This window comes from Notothenia rossii, assembly GCF_949606895.1.
Source record: "Notothenia rossii genome assembly, chromosome: 10".
Taxonomy (NCBI): Eukaryota; Metazoa; Chordata; class Actinopteri; order Perciformes; family Nototheniidae; genus Notothenia; species Notothenia rossii.
In genome coordinates this window covers 23155012-23178421 of record NC_136908.1, presented here as the reverse complement: position 1 = coordinate 23178421, position 23410 = coordinate 23155012, and the positions used below count along the sequence as shown (strand labels likewise).

The 23410-nt window shown below is 43.6% G+C and overlaps 2 protein-coding genes across 8 annotated transcripts; both read left to right on the top strand.

The window, feature by feature from the left end:
* Positions 1-268: 268 nt before the first annotated feature.
* On the top strand, positions 269-12395 carry LOC307021055 (uncharacterized protein). 2 transcript variants are annotated; one of them, XM_079652815.1, is made up of 11 exons: positions 269-378; positions 975-1110; positions 1217-1324; positions 1959-2114; positions 3403-3531; positions 4786-4906; positions 6008-6183; positions 6558-8067; positions 8232-8375; positions 8835-8996; positions 9706-12395. In XM_079652815.1, exons 3-11 carry the CDS (start codon positions 1256-1258, stop codon positions 10266-10268), a joined length of 3030 nt encoding a protein of 1009 aa, XP_079508941.1. In that variant the 5' UTR covers positions 269-378; positions 975-1110; positions 1217-1255; the 3' UTR covers positions 10269-12395. The 2 variants fall into 2 exon arrangements, with proteins under 2 accessions (XP_079508941.1, XP_079508942.1); XM_079652816.1 differs by lacking the exon at positions 9706-12395 and having other exon boundaries at positions 8792-8940.
* A 3643-nt stretch (positions 12396-16038) lies between these two features.
* Positions 16039-21146, top strand: LOC307021056 (zinc finger MYM-type protein 1-like). Of its 6 annotated transcripts, XM_079652820.1 has the most exons (4): positions 16039-16990; positions 17089-17190; positions 17316-17402; positions 17749-21146. In XM_079652820.1, exons 2-4 carry the CDS (start codon positions 17142-17144, stop codon positions 19227-19229), a joined length of 1617 nt encoding a protein of 538 aa, XP_079508946.1. In that variant the 5' UTR covers positions 16039-16990; positions 17089-17141; the 3' UTR covers positions 19230-21146. The 6 variants fall into 6 exon arrangements, with proteins under 6 accessions (XP_079508946.1, XP_079508944.1, XP_079508945.1 ...); XM_079652818.1 differs by having other exon boundaries at positions 17089-17402; XM_079652819.1 differs by having other exon boundaries at positions 16039-17190.
* The last annotated feature ends 2264 nt before the right edge of the window (positions 21147-23410 follow it).

The window sequence follows — 23410 nt, the reverse complement described above, 5'->3', positions numbered from 1 at the left end:
TGAATCAAGTCATACTACAACTTAAGAATATAAATAAATAAATATTTTTGTATGTATTTGGACATTTTTGTTCAACACTTATCCTTTATATGTTTATATAATTGTGTCCTGTTTAATTAAACTTCAATTAATGCATATATATTTACTACAATATTTATTCAAATGTGTATATATTTGTATAACATTCTCCTCCTTTTTATAGCAACATAATCAACGTTCTGCTCAAATAAATTTCCGGAATAGAAAAACAAGGAGCTATGATTTTGTATTTAATTTAAAATATATCGTGAGGGGGCGTGGGCTTGCAGGTGCTGGGACTGCGGAAGCGGAAACCGTCGCGGTGTAGTCTCCTGGAAGATTCCTGAAGATCTGCTCAGGGTTAGTCCTTTCATTTTTTCTGCAAATACGCACATTTAATAAACGAAATAACACGCGGCGAGTGCGTGTTATTTTGAACTCATATTAGCGCTGGTTTTCTCGAAATACAACCCTTCATTTGTTGGCTGATGTCTGGTATGTAAGCTGATTCCAGCTGGCTTGACAACGGCAGGGTTAACCATTAGCCATATTGACGGCTGCTGGCCGTCTTCAGTCGCTCTCCGAGGTCCTGAAAACACGGACCGTGGATCCTCAGAGACACGTTACTACTAAGCATTTCGACTTAGAGTTAACATGACTCAGATTGATCATCAATGTGCACTTCAAATCAGGTTTCAGCGTATATTTTCCTCACCGAGCCACAGGAGGCTGGCAGCTAACTAGCTTGTAGCTTAGCCAGATAGCTAACCTTGATGAGAATCTGTGTTTGTCGCAGTGATGATGACAAACTGTCACGAGCTATCGTATAGAGCAGGTGTAAGCACACCTATAGTGTAGCTTTGCAGTCACACATTCATTATCGCATGCTGGCTTTTGTCACTCAGTGCCAACCCGTGCCTCAGCTCTTTTTTATGTTGACTGGTTCCTCCCTGCAGCTGTAGGATCTGGTTTCTGGAACCCTGAGACAAGTCAATGCAGTCAGGCGGAAGAGAGAGCAGCAGGATGAACGCTCACTGAGCCAGCACTGAAAACGTTTAAAAATACATCTTGGACAGCACAGACTTTACAAAGGTATTGGAGTTGTATTTGTTCGAGATTATGTTTAAACGTGTATATAATTGGGGATCATTCTTCTTTGTAAGCATGCAATATTGTTTACAAGTTTTTTCTGAAACAGATTGCGGTGGTTTGATTCCCCACCAACCCTACACACACCATGACGTCCTCTATGCTCCGCCGACAGCTGAAGAACCTGGTCCAGAACTACTCTGAGGCTGAGGTCAAGGTAAATCAACTCTATTTGAAAGGGGTAAACAACTCAATTTGGCCTTAGCCAGGGAATACAATGCTTTCCTATTGTATTCTTAACTCTAGTTTAGGAAGCATTTATACAAAAGGATGTTTTAATAATAATAATAATATTAATAATACATTGGATTTTTATAGCGCTTTTCCTAGTGCTCAAAGACTTTTAATTTTTGAACGTTTTTCGCTTTTAATATATCACTAGGCAGTAAAAGTGGCATGACATATATCTGATAATGAACACTTTAAATCTGTGTACTATTAGCACAAGATGCCATGTTTTAATATCACAAAACAGAAACAACTGTTCAACATCTTGAACAGTTGCCCCCACCAGCCGATCAGTTGATTTGACATTTGAAGGAAACATAGAGATGTGGATGTTTTTGGCAAAAATGCTTATCCGATGAAACATGATCTGGAAAGAACAGACTCCTTATCATTTTTGTTGGCATGATGAAATTTGATTTTAGCAAGGATGACTTGCTACATTTTTAATTGGGGTCACTGTTTGTAACTGTGAGCCCTTTGGCACAAGCTGGCATCTGACCTTTGGAATGCAGCCACCTTGGGTTCCCTTAACACTGACATGTCTTGCTTCACTTCCTCTGCAGGTGAGAGAGGCGACTTCTAATGACCCATGGGGCCCATCCAGCACTCAGATGGCAGACCTCTCTGATCTGACCTACAATGTGGTAGCCTGCAACGAGATCATGACAATGCTCTGGAGGCGTCTGAAAGACGACAAGAACTGGAGACACATCCACAAGGTATCAATACACACACAAATGGATTGTGTAACAAGACTGTGGTAAAAGTGCCATTCAAACAGTCATCATGGATGTTATGTCAGCTATAAGGGGGCCCGATCAGGCTTTTTGGGACGTTTTCCTTGTCCTTCTCTCCAACACACTCACCCCACCCCCCCCCCCCCCCCCCCCGTGCCTGAAACGCCTCAATTGTAATCATTTGTATACTTCCGTAACATAGTGAAATCGATACATAACACTTATAGCACAACTATTGTACGTGAAGGGGCAGGACATCTCTAAGCGGTTGAAAAATAAAGCACTTTTTGAACATTAAAGCATGTAAACATGTAACAGTAGAGGCACAAAATACATTACATTACATGTCACTTGTTAGATGCTTTTATCCAAAGCGACTTACATACATTCAGTACTGTGGACAATCCCCACAGGAGCAATTTGGAGAGAAGTGCCTTGCCCAGGGACACAACGACATGCTGACTGCAGTGGGACTCGAACTTGCTACCCCGTGATTCAAAGTTCAGCGCAATACAATTATAAAACCTGAAAATTAGCAAAATAAGGCCCCTTTAAGATTTAAGTACTTTTGTAGATACAGGACATTTTGTAAAAAAAAATTGTAAAAGACAATGTGGCTCCCTCTCTGGTGTTTCAAATGGACAAGCCTTCTTTTCAAAACAATGGCTTTTACCATCATGATCTTCTTTTCGAATGTTTTAATAGTCCATCTTTTACTTAGCGTTTGGTACCCTACACTTATTGATTAGGTAATGATTAAATAAATGATAGAAAATGTAATGAAAGCACGATATTCCCACTAGACTGATCGTTACATGCTCAGGGATACCCGAAGGTTTATAAGATTAAAAACGTTGAATTGTTCACTACCAAAGCAGTATTTCACAGTTTTTATTCAAATGAAATGTACTGGCATTTAGTTGAAGCACTCTCTCTTCCTTCACATGACATTAATTATTTATCTGCTTTTTAGTAAAGACGTCAACTGCACCGCATATCTGCTATTAAGTTACGGGTATCACCAGGGTAACATGGCAGTCCATGGTGACTTTGCCAGTTATGTGCCTTTTTTTTTATTGGCACATCAGTTACGCTATAGTCCGCTAAAAGCATTGTGTGTTTTGAAGCTTTTCAAGTGTTTATCCTGATGTTTTTTATTTAGCTCATTCAATTCAAACAAAAAATAAGATAAACGATAGAGATTGTCTTTTTCTGTTTCAGTTATATGTATTTCTTTCTCATACATTTCTCATGCCTATTTCTATACAAGTCCCTGACACTGTTGGAGTACCTGTTAAAGACCGGGGACGACCGCGTGCTTCTGCAAATGAAAGACAACATCTACATCGTCAAAGCTCTCACAGAGTATCGCTTTATAGAAAAGGATGGCAAAGATCAGGTAATACTTTTAATAACCATTTAAAAGAATAACATGTATAATAAATGTATAAAAATGACTAGGAATATATTTTACATTACTTTACATTATCCTACATGTTTTCAACAAACCTAGAGAAATCCATAGTTTTAATCAAATGTACTGTCTGTTTCATTCGGTCTACTGGAACTGAGGCGTATTCCCTTTACACATGCCATTTTACGATACACTTTCTAGATCTTGGTCATTTTAAACTATTTACTTATCATGGATGAATGATTTTACTCACTAAACATTCAGATCTTGAATTATCAGAGAAAATGCTGAGCCAATTAAAATCTTCTGAACGATTGACCATAATAAAGGAATCCTATTTTGCTGACCATAATATTTGCAATGGTGGTAAGGTTGTGTATTATTAAAACTAAAATACTAGGGCTTTCAGTCGATTCAAATATTTAATCGCGATTAATCGCAAATTAATCGCACATTTTTATCTGCTCTAAATGTACCTCAAGTTTTTAATACTCTTATCAACATATGAGTGGACAAATATGCTTTATGCAAATGTTTGTTTATTATCATTTGAACAATGACAAATATTCTCATGAATATTAAACACAACAACCTCTGAACACCGCTGTCTGTCTACCTGCATAAAGTCAAGTGCAGCTCCTTATATCTGTTAGCGCAGCTAGCTAGCACCAGATGCTAACAACAACAATACACGTAAGGTGTGCACGTTCTCTCTCTCTCGCTTGCTCGCGCCACACATACACACACCCTCCCGGTCCTCCTGATGGCCAGTCGGTGCCTGCCGGTGAGCGTGGAAGTGTGGTCTGCCGCAAGCGGGCGGCAGGAGCGGGGCTGTCAGCATCAGCTTGTAGATGGTATTTTAAACTCGATGCGCTCTGAAACTACGGGGCGGCCGAGGACAAAAAATACACAGTCGTTAATCGCGTTAAAATAATTAGTGGTGTTAATTTATTTTTGCGTTATTAACGCGTTAACTTGACAGCCCTATAAAATACCCATATCATCATTTTCCTTTTAACCTCTAGGCTAATTTCACAATTAGATAAAACCAGATTCAGTCTTAGATTGGTGTAAATGTAAGAATCCCTTGATTTAATAACTTTCCACAGTGGCAATGCTTGACATTTTCAAGCTTACGCAATGTGTACAATTTTTGGAAGTTGTTTTTTAAGCATCATTAGGATTTTGATGAAAGCTCAGAAACAACATTTCAATCCAATGTAAACATCTCTGTCTCAGGGAGGTAATGTGAGAGAGAAGGCCAAAGTCGTCCTTGTTCTTATGGAGGACGATGATAAACTGAAGGAGGAGAGAGACTTTGCCATCATGACCAGGGAGAAGACGTCAAAGGGTGCTGGTGGTGAGCCCTTTTGTCTTGAGTTTCTCTGCTTTACTGTTTTAGTATCATAATCTTTTTTTGTTTGTGTATGCAGTGTTTCCCCTAGGATGGAGTCATGGCAGCGGTGCTAAGGCACGTGGGCCCGTCATAATGTGAGCGCGGAGTGCGTGGAAGTTTTTAGTCTGTGCGCCTGCAAAGTGCGCCCCGCCAATTTGTTTCTATGTGTTAGCACAAGAAAGGCTCTTTAGGCCTAGTACCAGGGCCGGTTCTAGACAATTTGCTGCCCTAGGTGAGATTTTAGGCGACATTTTATGTGTAAAGATAAATGAAAAATCTCTACAAAAGACAAATACACTGCAAAAAAAGAAACTTATTGACATGGGTAATAGATGTAAAAATGGCTTCAAATGTATTCAGTATTGTATGAACATGTTTGAATTGGGGGGTGGACGTGATATCCTCTAGGGGGGTCCGGGTGTATGCCCCCCCGGGAAGATTTTTTTTTTAACATTTTTCAGTAAAATGCTTCAATCTGGTGTACTTTGAGCACACAATTACTAGAGACCTGATCTAGGGGGTACAACTCTAAACACCCATATGAAAAAGATTGGTTTACATTTTAATAATCAAATAAGTATGTGAACATAACCAATAACCTACCATAGCCAATAACAAATAAATGTAGCTTATTTTATTTTTGTTGTTCATTCATATCTTATTTTACCTAGTTAACCTAGCGCCCACCGTACAGGGCAAATTAAACGTGTAACCGGGGTGAAAAGGGTGTTACATCAAGGCCGAACATTTGGATGAGCGGCAACGGTCAAAAATGTTTTTTCCCTCCCAGAGCTACCAGCGCAGTGCCCCCCAGATCTGGCGCCCTAGGCGACCGCCTGTGTCGCCTATGCCAGTAACACAAATACTACAAATCTACATAACAAACAATCAAAAATGAAAAAGGGTCGCCACTTATTATTATTTTTTTGGGTACCTGGCTGGCGCCCCCTAGCAGCGGCGCTCATATTTCAGCAGCGGCGCTGCGCCGCCACTATTTGTATATAGGGGAAACACTGGTATGTAACACAAATTGTATTCAACCTTTTCTCCATCCCTTGCAACCAGCCTCATCAGTGGCCGTAGTCAAGGATCCCAACTACAAGCCATGCTACGTTGCCGGGACCTCTGGGCTTCCATCTTTAGACAACATACCCTCTGTGGCTGACTTGACTGCTTCCTTTGCTGCTCGCAAAGAGGAGCGTATTAAACAGGAAGCTGAGAAGAAAGACATGGAGAGGAGGGTAAGCGTTAAGCTAGTAGACTACTCTGGTGCAGCAAGTACACACACTTAAATACTACACCAGTGCAATATAATGCGGTCAGATATAACAATACTACAAAGCATATCCTAAAACATTGTATGTACATCCCTTTGACAAGGTCTCAACATTCTATAACACAGTTTTTGAAGGAAAGAATCAGTTGAACAATGGAGCATTTTAAATCCGAATAAAGCGTTTTTTACAAACATATACCCATTGCAGTTAATTACTCTTCTTAAAAAAACAAGTTCAATATTTTCTGTCAATTGGACTTATTTAGACATACCACTGATGAAGCTATTTGTAATAGTTTAACTTTTACTTCCCTTATTTTTTCAATTGTTATATCCCAGGCCAAGATGAGTGAAGATGAGCTGAAATGGGAGGATGCCGGCAAAGGCAATGATGCTCAAGGAGCTACTTGGGGAGGAGAAAAATCAGAGGAGAAAGAGGAGGAGAAGGAAAAGGAGGTAGAACCAGACCCATGGGGAGCCTCCAACGAACCTAAAAACACCACAGATCCATGGGGGGCAAAAACTGATGAAGATCAGTTTTCAGCACCAAAAACCAATGAAGATTCATTTGATGTGCCAAAGAAGGAAGAAGATCCTTTTGTAGCTCCAAAAGATGAACCAGATCCATTTAATGCGTTGAATGATGACCCGTTCAACGCACCAAAAGATAGTTCAGACCCCTTCAATGCAAGCAAGGATAAGGGAGATCCATTTACTGCTCCAAAAGATACCCCAAAAGTAGATCCCTTCAACAGTGCAAAGGTTGATCCATTTAACGCTCCGAAAGATGATCCATTTAATGCTCCAAAAGATAATTCATTCAATGCTCCGAAAGAGGATCCATTTAACGCTCCGAAAGAGGATCCATTCAATGCTCCAAAAGATAATTCATTCAATGCTCCGAAAGAGGATCCATTTAACGCTCCGAAAGAGGATCCATTCAATGCTCCAAAAGATAATTCATTCAATGCTCCAAAGGATCATCCATTCAATGCTCCGAAAGAGGATCCATTCAATGCTGCAAAAGATGATCCATTCACTGCTCCAAAGGATGATCCATTTAATGCTCTGAAAGATCATCCATTCAATGCTCCGAAAGAGGATCCATTCAATACTCCAAAGGATGATCCATTTAATGCTCTGAAAGATGATCCATTCAATGCTCCGAAAAAGGATCCATTCACTGCTCCAAAGGATGATCCATTTAATGCTCTGAAAGATGATCCATTCAATGCTCCGAAAGAGGATCCATTCAGTGCTCCGAAAGATGATCCATTTAATGCTCCGAAAGATGATCCATTTAATGCTCCAAAGGATGATCCCTTCACTGCACCAGCATCAACACCCCCTAAAGAAGACCCATTTTCTGCACCAGTATCATCTAAAGGTGACCCATTTACTGCCTCCACGACATCACCTAAAGAAGATCCTTTCTCTTCCCCGTCCAAACCTTCAAAAGAGGATCCATTTGCTTCTCCAACAACACCACCCAAAGAGGATCCTTTCTCTGCACCATCCGAACCAACCAAAGAGGACCCTTTCGGTGCACCAACGACACCCCCTAAAGAGGACTCATTCAGAGTGCCATCCACTCCACCAAAAGATGATGCCTCAGATCCCTTCAATGACCCTCCATTGAGCTCGCCCAAAGAGAGTGCAGATGCGTGGGGAGCCCCTGCTACCTCCACACCCTCCAGCAAGGCAGATCCATGGGGGGCGCCATCTGCTCCAAAGGAAACAAAAGGCGGAGATCCCTGGGATGACGGAACAAGCGCCTCCTCACCAATTGAGAATTCCTATGCATTTGGAGATGCATCCAAACTGGACGATGACCCTTGGGGAGCCCCAGGTGAGAACAGCAAATATGTATTTCAAAGATTACCCCTAGATGCAACTTGTAAGGTAACTGAAGTTGCTTTCCAAGTTAACATGATGACATTTTGGCCATTTCCAATTGGATGAAAAAGCCAATAGACTCAAATGCTTGGCTTTTTCCTCTATTTCTTTGTTCAGCTGCAGCTACAATAAGCACAGATGATGCGTGGGGATCACCCGCTCCCCCCATGGACTCCTCCGCACCTAGTGACCCCTTTGGAGACGGAGCTTCTAAAAAAAGCGATCCTTGGGGTGCACCGAGCAACGCATCTAACGGGACAGGTACAACACTCTTTAAACTCTGAGTCTGCAGAACATTTATTCCTATGATTCTTCCATTATTCATGAGACTAAAACCTCATTGGTTTCTTTGTACTCAGCAATTAAAACCCTCCCCTCTGATTAAATCAACATAATCTTTCTGCTGCGTAGTCTGCTAAAATGTATGTTTGATTTCAATCGAGCAAATTCTATGCCAACTGGCTTAGTGCTTGACTGAGAATGGTGATTCTAACAACGTAACTTTTTTACCTTCATGTATGAATACGCTTTTCTTGTGTACACCTTATGGTCATTTGCATGTGACTGTTGTCCTCCATTTCAACTTCCATCTCTCCATCTTTCAGCAGTTCGCTAACAACCTTAATCAATTTAACTTCTCTTTCCCGCTTTGCTTTCTCTTCCTCCCTGACCAAAAGAAAACACCTTTTAGAGTAGAATTGGACCTTTATTGTATTGCAGGAAATCGAACAGCGCTGGAAGAGAACTCGTATAGAAAGACTGCTTCGTTTCTGGGCTCTGCAGGGGCGTCGCTCGTTGACTTGGACGATCTATTTTCTTCTAACCCTAAACCCAACCAGAGCCCCTTCGTCAAAACGCTCGTCACCCAAACACAAGTCATCGGTAAGGACAGAAAAAATGCTTCAGAATGGGTGAAAATCAACATCTTTGACGAAGGCTTCATGTGGAATTATCTGTGGTGCGCTTGATTCTAATGGATGCATGGTCAACCCCAAAGACTGAAAAACCACTGAGATGATACAAATCCGTAATTCCTCTGTGATGTTTCAAATGTATTCCACTACTCTTCAGCTGCAGTTCAGAGAGGGAGACTGAGAGAGGGGTGGGGGACAGTATGAGTGACAAATACATATTTATCAATAGGTTTGTATGAAAATGTGTTTTGGACCAACCAACCCCCTACCCTGTGGTGTCACTGTATAATTTGTAATGGTGTGTGTGTGTGTGTGTGTGTGTGTGTGTGTGTGTGTGTGTGTGTGTGTGTGTGTGTGTGTGTGTGTGTGTGTGTGTGTGTGTGTGTGTGTGTGTGTGTGTGTGTGTGTGTGTGTGTGTGTGTGTGTGTGTGTGTGTGTGTGTGTGTGTGTGTGTGTGTGTGTGTGTGTGTGTGTGTGTGTGTGTGTGTGTGTGTGTGTGTGTGTGTATATTTGTGACCTTTTGGAGTACAGTATATAGACTAGTGTATTTAAACCAGCTGATATTTAACTCTTCTCACCCCTCTCTCTGCTCTGGTGCATTTCTTTGCTGGAATACTTCAAACTATATATCCCTCCCCCATTCCTCCATCCTCCTATTACTCCTACTTATTTCACAGGCGCTTTCAAAGCCAGGGGCATGACATCTGGCCCTGTGGTCAGATCAGGGGCTGTTGCTGGACTGTCCCTTCCAGAAACATCAACCCCATACTGCAGTCCCTTCGGTCCCTCCTTTGCTCCGTCCTTTGTCGCACCTACTCCAAATTTTGAAGCCGCTTATCCTGCCAGGGAAACTCCCTTATTTCGGCCACCATCACATACCATGGGAGTGTCTCATCCTGGCTTAAATATGCTTCAAAAAGCTCAGGTGGCTCCTCTGTGTTCAGGAACTGGAATGGTAAAATCACCTTCTGTCGGAGGGGGTCCACGCATGGAGCTTAACATGAACCCCCTCTTTAGAGGTGTGGTGCAGTCTGGACCTCTGGGGAATCCATTGGCAGACCCCCTCTTATTGGGAACAGGAACGGGACAGTCCAGTGTCTTTGGAGGGATTCGCCTAACAGGCAATGCTAACATGGGAGGATCCACTCAAGGGGGGGGAGCCCCCTTCCAGCCACAGTTGCTCTCAGGCAGTGGGTCGGGTGAGACGGTGCACAAAAACAACAATCCATTCCTGTTCTGAAAAATGTACCTCTTTCCTGTCAAGCACTGTATTCAATGAAGTTGAATGCATATGTGTAGCAACCATTTTCCAAAATGTAGCTCAAGGATTTTCATTTGCTTTCCCGTGCATGCAACAGGCTGCCATGAGCTACAATTTCCCTCCTGTGGGGAATTTTCCATCAGGATTTTTGTCATAACTTAAATATAGCCTTCCTTTCAGGGACGGGTGGAGTGAAATATCAGGCAGACTGGAATTAGGGAAACATTATTAACCCTTTTGGTATGCTTTTGGAAAATGACCAGTAGTTAAAAGAATACAACTCTAAAACATGCGTACCACTTGTGTGACCCTTACATTAACCCAACAGCTCCTCCGTTAAGGCCTCCACACACTGGGGGGTTTGACACATTGACAATAGCTGAAATGTGAAATACTAGCCTGCTAATATTGTACAGTACTTTCTAGGGCTTTTATTATGAAAGGTAAGAACAAAAGCACTGGATCAGGTATGCGCTACCATGATAGGAGAAAACAAGTTTACACTTTTGGTTCGGTCAACCGAGCCTATGTGTTGCTGTTATAGTTGTTATTAATAGGTGCAACTCAACATGGACTGCCCAATGTAGTTGGATGTATTTCTGGGTGCAAAAGCTCAGAAATATTGAGGGGTAAGGATAGGTTGAGGGATCAGAAAAATAATTACATTGCTTTTTTATTGGCCTTCTGTGTGAAAATAGTTATGACAAAAAACAATAGTTTAAAACAACACTTAAACAAAAACGCCCCCAGTGTGTGAATGCCGACTTGCCTACCCCTGCAATCTACACATGATCAACTAATGATAGCCATGACTTAAATGTAATGTATAAATAGAAACACACACAAAATATGGATGAAACTGCATACTTCCTTTCATGTAATTTATTGGAACAGCCAGCCGTAGTCTTTTCCATGCACTAGTATGAGAAATGAGAACACCTAATAATTGTTGATGTGGAAATACTGAAGAATAACTGTTGATGTGAGGGTTGACCTGTAAAACATTGGCAGAACTGAGGTGGGAAAGATGTCCCTCTAGTCTCTAATTAAGTGTGTATGTGTTTGTACAAGGTGGTGTGTGTGTGTGTGTGTGTGTGTGTGTGTGTGTGTGTGTGTGTGTGTGTGTGTGTGTGTGTGTGTGTGTGTGTGTGTGTGTGTGTGTGTGTGTGTGTGTGTGTGTGTGTGTGTGTGTGTGTGTGTGTGTGTGTGTGTGTGTGTGTGTGTGTGTGTGTGTGTGTGTGTGTGTGTGTGTGTGTGTGTGTGTGTGTGTGTGTGTGACCTGCATGCACGCAGTGTGTGTGTGTATATATTGTTCTGTTGTAAATAGTGCAAGTAATCACAGATAAACCTTGAAACATACTGTATATTAGAGTGTTACAATCATGCGTAACTATTTATTAATCTAATAATTGATTGATTTATGACTTAATTATTTATTGATGCAGCAATGGGTGTCCAACAAAGTTCAGGTTAACCTCCATTACAGGTCATCTTCACACGGGTTGACCTGAAGGTATTCATTTTAAGCGTGATCGGCTTCAAACACTGCATTATCAATCAACTCGGTAACCAATGGTGGCTTTCTTTTCCGTGTTTATTTTTGTAGTCGTTCTGGATTCATTGTGTACTTGAACATTTCCCCACTGTACCTCCTACCATTTTCAAGTAACACAAATGAAATTACTGTATGATTACAAGTTGCAGTGTTGGCTGAATAAAAACCGAATTTGAACCCATCTTTGAAGAGCATCGTGTGTGTGTGTGTGTGTGTGTGTGTGTGTGTGTGTGTGTGTGTGTGTGTGTGTGTGTGTGTGTGTGTGTGTGTGTGTGTGTGTGTGTGTGTGTGTGTGTGTGTGTGTGTGTGTGTGTGTGTGTGTGTGTGTGTGTGTGTCATTTTGGTGGAAGAATAAACTGCAAGACAGTCTAGCTTCAACTAGTTATAGTATAGAGAAAGATAAGGATGACACTACAGTTATTTAATTTTGTATCAAATGTATTTATTTTGCTTTGTATTTAAATGTAAAACTGTGATGTAAACTGTGACAGTGTACAGATCATTTGAGAAATAAATTGATCAATAAGTGATGCACTCACTTCTATTCTGTAGCAGATTTTTATTTGTTATTATTTCTTACATTTTACACTAAATTGCTTCTTATTTGTTGTGAATTTCTTAGAGTTCAACTCTGTCTTACAACCTTTAAAACATGCCTACTGTCACCACAAGGGGGCTATAAATACATGGTTTGGACACAAACTATTCCAGTCACTCCATGTGGAAAGCAAGCCTCATTTCCACTGTTTGATGCTAAGGTAATTTGTATACTATCCATAGCATTTGATTATAAATATTTAAATAAATAAATTAAGCCACAACATAAAGAAACTAAAAAATCCTACTGGATTGGAAAAGGAAAATGGAAAAATATGATTTTTAACTTAAAAATAAATAACTTGTCTATAATTTGCAACATGTGTTCTTGAGAAAATTTGGCAAGTTTGGCTTTTTGGAAGAAAAAAATGGAATTATTACTCAAAGGAAAGTATTTTTAGATGTCCTCAAACACATCTGTAAAAGATTCAACTCAAGCTGTTTCTTTATTTCTGCATTCACTACATCTCCGCATTCATTTATAGTGTGAATGGAGTGTAGTCAGTTAAGGTCACTACAAATTTGGTTGAGAAGAGGAAGAAATTAGGATTGGCTGTTGAGCCGACTGAGCCTCCCAATGATGAAGAGAGGGCTTAGTGTCTAAAAACAGAACATGCAAGAATGAGATTTTGACAGTTAGTGAGCATGTGTTACATTAGGACACAATGATAAATGAATCCTCGTGTTGCCTTAAGCAAGTCAGATTGCATTATTTTAACAGATGCGTTCTATTTCGTATATGGCTTCGCCCTCTAAGGCTATCGCTATTGGGTAATCCCCCTGCGCCCCCGCGCAGCACTGAAACACTTGTAGTCCACGCCCACCCGCAAGGTGGGCACCACCCTCGGGCCTCCTTCCGGTATAAATAGGAAGGTGGCCCGGCAATCTGCTCCCTCCCTCTTTTTTTCAGCAAACCAGCACAGTTACTGAAGCACAGCAATTGAGAATCATCATGAGCAACAACTGCGTCCGTGGTTGTCCCTCATGTGGCTCTGGGTTTATAATGAGTTATGACCTGCAGAGATAAAAGCAGTATGCAAATCCTGCCGGGGGTCAGAGCACGCGTACGCGGCTCTAAACCAGCAGGTAGCATGCACTGCGCTCGTCTCCCCTCGGGCGACAGGAAGCGGAGAGCGGACACTCTTGCTGCTGTGGCCGAGGAGGACGATTGGCCCGTCCAGGCTTACAAGCCCGCGTACGGGGCCTCGTGTCCCTGGGGCAGAGTGCCGGGCAGGAGTCCGAAGCAACTCCTGCCCCGCCTCCCTCCACGGTTCACCGTTCGGTTCTCCCCTCCCTCCTCTCCCCCGGACGGGGGAGACAGAGTCGGAGCAGGGTGCCAGCTTGGCGGCCGAACATGCTTTCCCCCTCTCCGTCACCACAGCGCGGCGGCGTCTGTTATGGAGACGGCCAGAAAAGTGCTGGACGCTCCAATCAGCCCGGACGGGCTGTTCGGACCCCAGTTCATGAAGACGGCCACGGAACAGGTGGACGGCATTCGCCAGCATGTACAGCTGGCTCCAGTCGGCTGAGCTGCCACAGCGGCACCAACGCCCGCAGCAGCCGCGGCGTCCACGCCGGCCACAGGAGGCCGCAAGCGGAGAGACGCCCACAGCAACCGCCCCGGCGGCTGCAGGGGCTCCGTCCCACGTCTCCGCTCCCCCGCCACCCCAGAGACAGGGTCTCCCGGCGGCGAGTCAAATGGGAGTGAGGCTCCCCCGCTCCTGGTCGGCTCCGCGAGAGCCTCCGAGGAAGCGGAGCCGGTAATTAAGCCGGCTGCCACTAATCTGTTGATTAAGTAGGCAGCAGGGCTCCCTGCAGAAGCCTGCTGGTTTTAACCTATCGGTTAATAAACCTGCAGAGCTCGCGGCATTCCTCTGTCCGAGATACGCCTCCTACACACGGTCATAACCCATGAGCGCCGGTATAACGCCTCATGTGGACAGCACTGCACACACCTCCACTCATCCCCTGAGCGTGTACACGCCTCATGATGAGAGCCGGAGTGAAACGCAGCGTGTGGAGACTCCCTGGCGTGGCTCGTTGCCATGACGACCACAGAACATCTCGAGCATGTGCGCCCGCTCTTAGAGTGTTTCTCAGAGTGGCAGCGCGTGTGTCTGATGGACAGATGGATGAGCAGGCTGATCAGCAGAGGATACGTCCTGCAGTTCGCCTCTCCCCCACCCCCACAGTTCAATGGGATACAGGAAACACTCCTGTCCTCCCAGAAGCTATGTCTTGCGCTCCAATCCGAGCTGCTGGAACTCCTGTTGAAAGAGGATATTTCCAGGGTTCCTCAAAGGGAGGAAAATCAGGAGTTTTCACTCCCGTTATTTTTCTAATCCCGAAAAAGACTGGGGGAATGAGACATCCTCGATCTGTCAGTATTCCACATGCTGACGATCAAACAGGTGCTGGAATGTTTTCACAAGGACGACTGGTTCACTTCCACCTGAAGGATGCATACTTCCACGTACCCATCATCCCGAAACACAGGAAATTCCTGCGTTTTCCATTCAGGGAATATCAGACCAGACAATCGTCTGCCGTTCGGATATTTCCTGGCTCCTCGCATTTGTGTAGAGAAGGCTGGAGCCACTACACAGAGGAGGGATGAGAGTGTGGTTTTCCTCTGGACGACCTGCTATTTGCTGGCTCGCCCCAGGGAGGAAGTCGCTTTACAGACGGTACATCTCGTATCGCCTCTGTCAAAGCCTGGGTTTCATAATAAATTGGAAGAAGAGCTGTCCTCTTCCCTCTCAGACAATCGTTTATCTGGGAGTGGAGTTAAACTCAGCCAGCATGAGAGCGCGACTCTCGCGGCAGCGAGGGGAAGAACTGACAGCTCTCCTCCGGTGTGTCACAACCCACACAGCCCTCTCCGTGACGCAGCTGCTCGGCGTTGGCGTCAGCTGGTCACGTGATGATCCCCCTGAGTCTCTTCCAACAGGGGGACACTCCAGAGGTGGTTCATTCGCTGCAGAAGCCTGCTGTTTTAACCTATTGGTTTATAAACTGCAGAACTCGCGGCATTCCTCTGTCCCAGATATGCCTCCTACACACGGTCATAATAACCACGAGCACCGTTATAACACCTCGTGTGGACAGCATGCACACACCTCTCATCCCCTGGGCGTGTACGCGCCTCATGAGGAGAGACGGAGTGAAAGGCAGCGTGTGGAAACTCCCTCGCAGCCCTTTTGCCTCACGGGCAGCGGCGGCGATGGCGTGGCTCGTCACCATGAAGACCATTACGGCACTTCACAGAGAAGCCTCTCCCCCCAGCAGTTCCATGGGATACAAGAAACACTCCTGTCATCCCAGGAACAGTGTATTGCGCGGTTTTTACCCCCGCTATTTTTCTAAATCTCCTCTGTCCGGTGCGCGCGCTGTCCTGCTATGTGGCGCGCACGGCGGCCTGGCGCCGTTCTCAGCGCCTGTTTGTGCATTATAGAGAGAGCTCGATCGGGCAACCTCTGTCTGCACAACGGCTGTCACACTTAGGGGCGGAGCTTCCTACAGGCAATATAGGCGGTTGCCTAGAGCGCCACCCAGAGGGGGGCGCCAAAAATTGCAAAAAAAAAAAAAAAAATTTTTTTTTTTTTTTTTGCTTGGCGCAGTTTTGGCGCCCCCCCTCTATATCTGCAACCATTATTCTTACATAAAAAAAAAAATTCTAACATAAGGGAAAATGAGCCAAAAATCTAAAACGGTCGGTCGGTCTAAGAGCCTCGGCTTTAGGTGTTCACAGTCAGAACATGCTAGAGCGCTGTGCATTGATGGGTATCGGTCAAGTGTTTATAAAATTGAGCGTTGAGGAAAGAAAGACTAACGTTAGAGAACTATGAAGAGGCAAAAGCCATCTGGGGCGCAGTATAAAAACAGAAGAAAAGAAGAAGAAGAGAAACGTGCCAAGGTGAAAGGTATGCAATTTTGATTGTATTGTCAACATTAGCGAATGGATCATGTAATCTTGCTAGTTAGCCAAGCCAACGTTAGCTAGCCAGCGTTTGTTATTGCCATTCAGTCGAAACTGTCATAAGGCTATTTTCTTTGTGTCATGAAATAGAAATATTAGTAATAATAACAATGTTAGTTTTGGTGTAGCGAGCTAGCCAGTGTGGTGGAATGTTAGTTAGTTGGTAACGTTAGCTAACGTTAAGTTTACCTCAGAAAGCACATTGACTATCCGAGTCAAACATTTGCCAAATTCAACCCTGTCATAATGTGCGCTAACGTTAGCTAACTAGCTCAGTGGTTCTCAACTCCAGTCCTGTTGAATGTTTTCGTTCCAACCCAGAACTAACACACCTGATTCAACTGTTCTAATAAGATAGGCATAGCTCTTGATTAGTTGAATCAGACCTGTCAGGCTGTCCTAATGCTTACTAACTAAATAATAGCTACATTTAACAAATGGAAATTATTCAATGTTGATAATACACATTTTGTTATATCATTTTAGATTCACTTTTAAAATATCTGGGACCATCTGCTGCATCAGTTGACAAGGAACCGCCATGCACCTCAGCTGTGCCGGCTTCCTCAGGTGAGTGCAATGTGTCAATAGATGTTCCTGATGATAAATAATTTAATGTGAAATCCAGTCAATATATTTGCTCTTGTGTGTTCTTTCTATATTTATAGACCTAGAACCACATGAAGGAACGTCAGAACAGCAAGCTGCTCATCCTGATGAGATGACCACTGATTCCACCCTGCCACTGACCACTGTGTCTGTTTGTTCTGGTGAGTACAATATGTCAATAGATGTTCCTGATGTGATGATAAATAATTGAATGTAAAAATGACTGTCGTGCCATTTCTAATCCAGCCAATATATTTGCTCTTGTGTGTTCTCTATATATGTATAGGCCCAGAACCACTGCAAGGAACGTCAGAACAGCCTGCTGCATCTCATCCTGATTGCACCACAGATTCCACCCATACACTCTTCTCAGGTGTGTGCCTGATGAATGTAAAGATGTTTAGCTATAAACCTAATTGTCCTCATGCTTTCAAATAATTGCTTTCTGTTTTTATTTACATTTTACACACTGTCCCAACCTTTTTGGAATTGGGGGTGTGTGTGTGTGTGTGTGTGTGTGTGTGTGTGTGTGTGTGTGTGTGTGTGTGTGTGTGTGTGTGTGTGTGTGTGTGTGTGTGTGTGTGTGTGTGTGTGTGTGTGTGTGTGTGTGTGTGTGTGTGTGTGTGTGTGTGTGTGTGTGTGTGTGTGTGTGTGTGTGTGTGTGTGTGTGAAGATATTGTGAATATGAGGTGAGAAAATGTGCTTCACATGCCCTCCAGATGCAGCAAAGACAGACGATCCACTACCAACCGATCCTGCTGACTGCCCTTCACATCTCACAGACACAATGAGGACAGAGTTTGTTCGGAGAGGACCATATCAGATAACACCTGATTTCATTTTCCCAAGGAGAGATGATGGGAGAAGTTGCCACCACCAGTACTTCAGCAGGACCTCAGTAAATGGAGAAAGGATCAAAAGAAGTTGGGTGACATATTCAAAAAAGAAGAACAGTCTTTTTTGTTTTTGTTGTCAACTTTTATCTCCAAAACAAATTCATTTAACAAATGCAGGACTGTCGGATTGGAAAAATGCAAGTGCTGCTTTGACCAGCCATGAAAATAGTCCGGAACACCTGAACAATTTGGCGTCATGGAAAGAATTGGCAGTTCGATTAAAACAAGGTACAACAATAGACAAACAAGAGCAGGCCCTCCTTGAGGCAGAGAAGAGTCGGTGGAGAGCAGTGCTGACACGACTGGTTGCTATTGTACAGTCTCTGGCAGGGCGAAATATGGCATTGAGAGGAAAGACAGAAATATTCCACTCTCCTTCAAATGGAAACTTTTTGAAAGAGGTTGAGCTTTTGGTGCAGTTTGACCCAGTGATGAAAGACCACATCCACAAGATTAAAAGTCAAACATCCCACCACAGCTACTTGGGCAAAACCATTCAGAATGAGTTGATTGAATGCATCAGTGGAAAGATTCTATCAACAATAGTGCAAGAAATAAAGAAATGCAAGTACTTTTCCCTCATTTTAGATTGCACGCCGGATGTTAGCCACACTGAACAGCTGTCAGTAGTCATCAGAATTGTGACACTGGAAGAAGACCCCCAGATTAAAGAGCACTTCATGGGATTCCTAGTAGCAGAGGAGTCCACTGGTGAAAGTTTGTCCGCCCTGATTTTGAAGAGGCTGGAGGAGTTGCAGATTGCCTTTGATGACTGCAGAGGACAGTCATATGACAACGGCGCAAATATGAGAGGGAAGAACAAGGGAGTACAGGCCAGGCTACTGCAGTTGAACCCAAGAGCTTTGTTTGTGCCTTGTGGGGCACATACACTCAATTTGGTCATTGCTGATGCTGCCAAAAGCTCCAAAGATGCCATATCATTTTTTGGCATTGTGCAGAAGCTATACTGCCTGTTTTCTGCCTCTACACAGAGATGGGCCATCCTCAAGAAACACGTCAACCTTTCACTCAAAATGTGGTCAGAAACCAGATGGGAGAGCAGAGTGAAAGCTGTGGAGCCTCTGCGATATGAAGCCGCAGCTGTGAGAGAGGCACTGCTTGAGGTGAGAAACCAGGCCAAAGACCCAATCATCAGGATTGAAGCCCAGTCTCTGGCAGAAGAAGTGGGGTCATTCCGCTTTTCACTGTGCACAGTGGTCTGGTATGACTCAGCAGGTGAGCAAAGTCCTGCAGTCCCAAACAATGCAAGTGGATGTAGCAGTAAGTCTACTGAAAAAGACTGAAAAAGCTCTCAAATCCTACAGAGCCACAGGCTTTGTGGCTGCACAAACATCAGCCAAGGACATGTGTGAAGACCTGAATGTGGATGCAGTCCTTGTGCAAAAGCGGCTGAAGTCAACAAAGAGGCACTTCTCATATGAGTCTCCTGATGAGCCATTGAGGAATGCCTTGCAAAATCTGGAGGTAACGTTCTTTAACGTGGTGGTAGATGCTGCAGTGTCAGCACAAAAGGAGAGGTTTACCACTCTTGAACATGTGCAAGACAAGTTTGGCATTCTGTACAACTTCCCAGACCTGCCACACCAAGAGCTGATGAAGCAAGCAGAGGCACTTGCACACACCTTAAGCCATGGAGGGCAATCTGATTTGGATGGGAAGGAGCTGGCTCAGGAGTTGGAAAATGTACCTGACTTGCCATCAAAGAGCATGACAAGTCTTGAGTTGTTGAAATTCATACACACAAAGCAGCTCACCGAAATATATCCCAACTTGTGTATTGCTCTGCGGATCAGTGCAACGCTACCAGTAACAGTAGCTTCAGCCGAGAGGAGTTTTTCCAAATTAAAACTCTTGAAAACATACCCGAGGTCCACCATGGCTCAAGAACGCCTCAGTGGTCTGGCTGTAATCAGTATTAACCATGAGGTTGGTGGTCAGATTTCATATGATGATGTGATTGATGACTTTGCAGCGAGGAAGGCCAGAAGGATTGCACTGTAAATGGAAACCAGTAGGAGCTAATATGTAGGCCAACCTTGTGTGATGATAGGGAGTGGAATGTAAATAGTTCTTGAGACAAAGTGAATTTGTAATTTTTATGTATTTGTTTGTTTATTTAGCATATTATATTTTGATTATTTGACATGTGTAACATATTTTACAATACATAATTTTCTTTTAAAGCAAATGTGCACGTTATTTTATTGTTTGTTATTGTTATTATTATTATTGTTTGTTAGCTAAGTTGTTTGTTTTAATTCTTTAGTGTGCACTTTACATTTCTTCTTAATTTTCTTTGAAAGCAAATTTGCACATTCTTTTATTGTTTGTTATTGATATTATTATTGTTTGTTAGCTAAGTTGTTTATTTGTTTTAATTCTTTTGTGTGCACTTTACATTTATTCTTAGCTCTTGTTCTTGCTTGTAATAAATAAAGCTGCAGTACTTTACTGTATAACTGTTAAGATGTTTTGATATTTTTTTTGGGGGGGGCGCAGTGGTGAAGCTCGCCTAGGGCACCAAATGTGCTAGGTCCGCCCCTGGTCACACTGGCTGTGTGAGGCTGTGTCACAGGCATATGTCTCCTCTGGGGTGGAGCCCCCGGAGAACATCAAGGCGCACTCCACCAGAGGAATTTCCTCCTCCACGGCTTTGCACGGAGGAATGTCAGTGGAAGATATTTGCACGGCTGCATCTTGGTCTTCCCCCTGTTCATTTATTCATTTTTATTTGAGGGATGTCTCCCATTCCTCTCTGACACACCCTGTACTGGGTGTCCTGTCGGGGTGAGTGACGTCAGGGAGCCAGCTGTGCGCCTCTCTCCTGCCTTTTGGCACGCGGAGAGCGGCCCATTTCCCCTCCTTATAGGAGGGATGTTCCTTTTTCCTCTAACACACTTTGTACGGAGTGCCTGGTCAGAGTGAGTGACGTCAGGGATCCAGCTGTGCGCTCTCCTGCCTCTCTGCACGCAGAGAGCTGCTGTTCCCCCACTACGATCGCAGGACGAGGTGGGACTTTCGTCTCTACTTTCTCACAGCGGCCGGTATGTATTGTTCCCAGCCTTCACCCCGTCGGGAAGATAGGCATGTTTTACTATGTTCCAGGTACGGTGATGAGCCATTACGCATGGCACATAAGGCAGGGGGGTGTTATTGAGCAGGTATGTCTGTGCTTCTAGTGCCGGGCGGACCCAGTGGGGCGCAGACTACATCATGCTTCGCCCTTAACCCAATAGCGATAGCCTTAGAGGGCGAAGCCTTATACGAAATAGAACTGAGGTTACCTACTGTAACCCCAGCTTCTATGAGTAAATGGCGCAGCCCTCTAAGTGCGGGGCCCCACTGGCTCTACGAATAGCTGAAGAAAAGTTATGTTGTATGGGAGCAGATTGCCGGGCCACCTTCCTATTTATACCGGAAGGAGGCCCGAGGGTGGGGCCCACCTTGCGGGTGGGCGTGGACTACAAGTGTTTCAGTGCTGCGCGGGGGCGCAGGGGGATTACCCAATAGCGATAGCCTTAGAGGGCTGCGCCATTTACTCATAGAAGCTGGGGTTACAGTAGGTAACCTCAGTTCTTCCATTGAAATAGTTGCTGTAAATAGAACTGCTTTTCTAAATCAAAATATGTTTTTCTCTCACCTGGTTTACCTTAGTTTTAGCACCATTACTTTACATTACATTACATTGCATTTAGCTGACGCTTTTATCCAAAGCGACTTATAATAATTGCATTCTACGGTTTCGACCAAGAAGATACAAACTTGAAGAAAACAGGATCATATACAGTAAGTACATCAGGTTTCATAGAGCTAAAACACTTAAAGCGCTACTCAACTGGCTTTAGATAAGCCAGTCCTTTATTAGTAGGCCTCAGGGGCGGATCTAGACAAATATTCATGGGGTGGCAAGAGGGTGGCAGGAGAATTTCAGGGGTGGCATCCCCTGGCAGAAGTATATGCTGATTTAATCGCAGTCATATCAATCAATGTTAACTTGGAAAGCCACAATATTGATATTTTAACTCAATAACATTAGGTGACATTATTGTGGCACATCAGTAAAGCCTTAAATATAAATATATAAGGTGGCACACGTAATTTAATGAATTTTAACTGAATTAGTTGGTTTAACTCTTAGACCAGCAGGGGTACCAAATATGCAGACTGCTGCAATACGTACATTAATTAACTGTCTCATCGATGTTTGTCTGAATGAATATGATAATATTAACAATCGTATTATTCCTATCAGCTGTCAATCACTGTTATGATTCACATATTCAGTGTTATTATTAAATAAACTATATTTTTTGGAGGAGTTAATGATGAACGTTCCTCAAGATGCTTGCTCACCCTCCTTCAAATTTGAAAGACCAGTAATTACTATCATAATTCAAAAGAATCAAAGGAACAGTTCAGCGCCCCACAACTTCATTGCAAACAGTTACAACCTTGACTTTACATCAGAAAGAACAAACATTAAAGAAATGACTAACTGCATCAGTTAGGGTTAAAAAACGTGTATTCAGCTAAAACATATACATTCCTGAAGTTATTATCCAGTGGAAAGCCCTTACCAACTGGCCTAGTTAAATCAAAGTAGTTACTTTTTTTTGGCTGGGCAGTGAAGTTTTACACACCGTCTTATTTGACTTTCTCAGGACTTGAAACTGTTTTTTGGGGGCAGACCCCCACAAAGAAGAAACATGTATTTACACATGTAAGGTCATCTTCTTAAACAGTTTATTATTCTCATCGACTCATCCGTGAGCAGAGCATCAAGTTGGCATGCCTATAACAGCTGAATGTGGCGATTACCATCTTGATCAGCAAAACGCCTCACAAACTTATTAAGATTTAAAGCTATGGTGCGTTTTGATTCAATGCTGAGTACAGCCAAACTTGACAGGCTCTTCTCTATCATAGTAGACCGCAAACATTGGCGGTGCCAGAGTATTTGTGTTGGGTAATCTATGGTAGGGCTAACCCATACAGTGGTGGGGCTCAAGTCAGTATTTGCAATGTAATTACATACACGCTCCCCTTGACAGTGAAACGCCACGCGTGAGGTTTAGATTATTTCCCTGTCTCAATCCAAATTGAACTGTATGAAATAAAAAGGCAGATTTGTCTTGTAGTAAATAAAAAAATGGTGGGGCTAAGCCATTTATTGGTATGGCTGTAGCCTACCCCAGTCATACCCTGACCGCAAATACCTCATTCCTTCTCTCCAGTGGTGTAGTGGGGATTTTTTTACTGGGTGGACGGGAGACACTTGCGCTCGTGAACTGTCAACGTGGGGAGGGGGGGGGCTTGGGGGACCTCTGTGTCACCTGTCAGCGCAACTTACATGATGCTGTCAGCGAACCGATCCGGCCTTTCTGCGCGACTATCACTCAAATGCGGGACATAGTCTCAATGTGTGGGACGCGGGACAAATAATACAAATGCTGTGTGTGCAGTC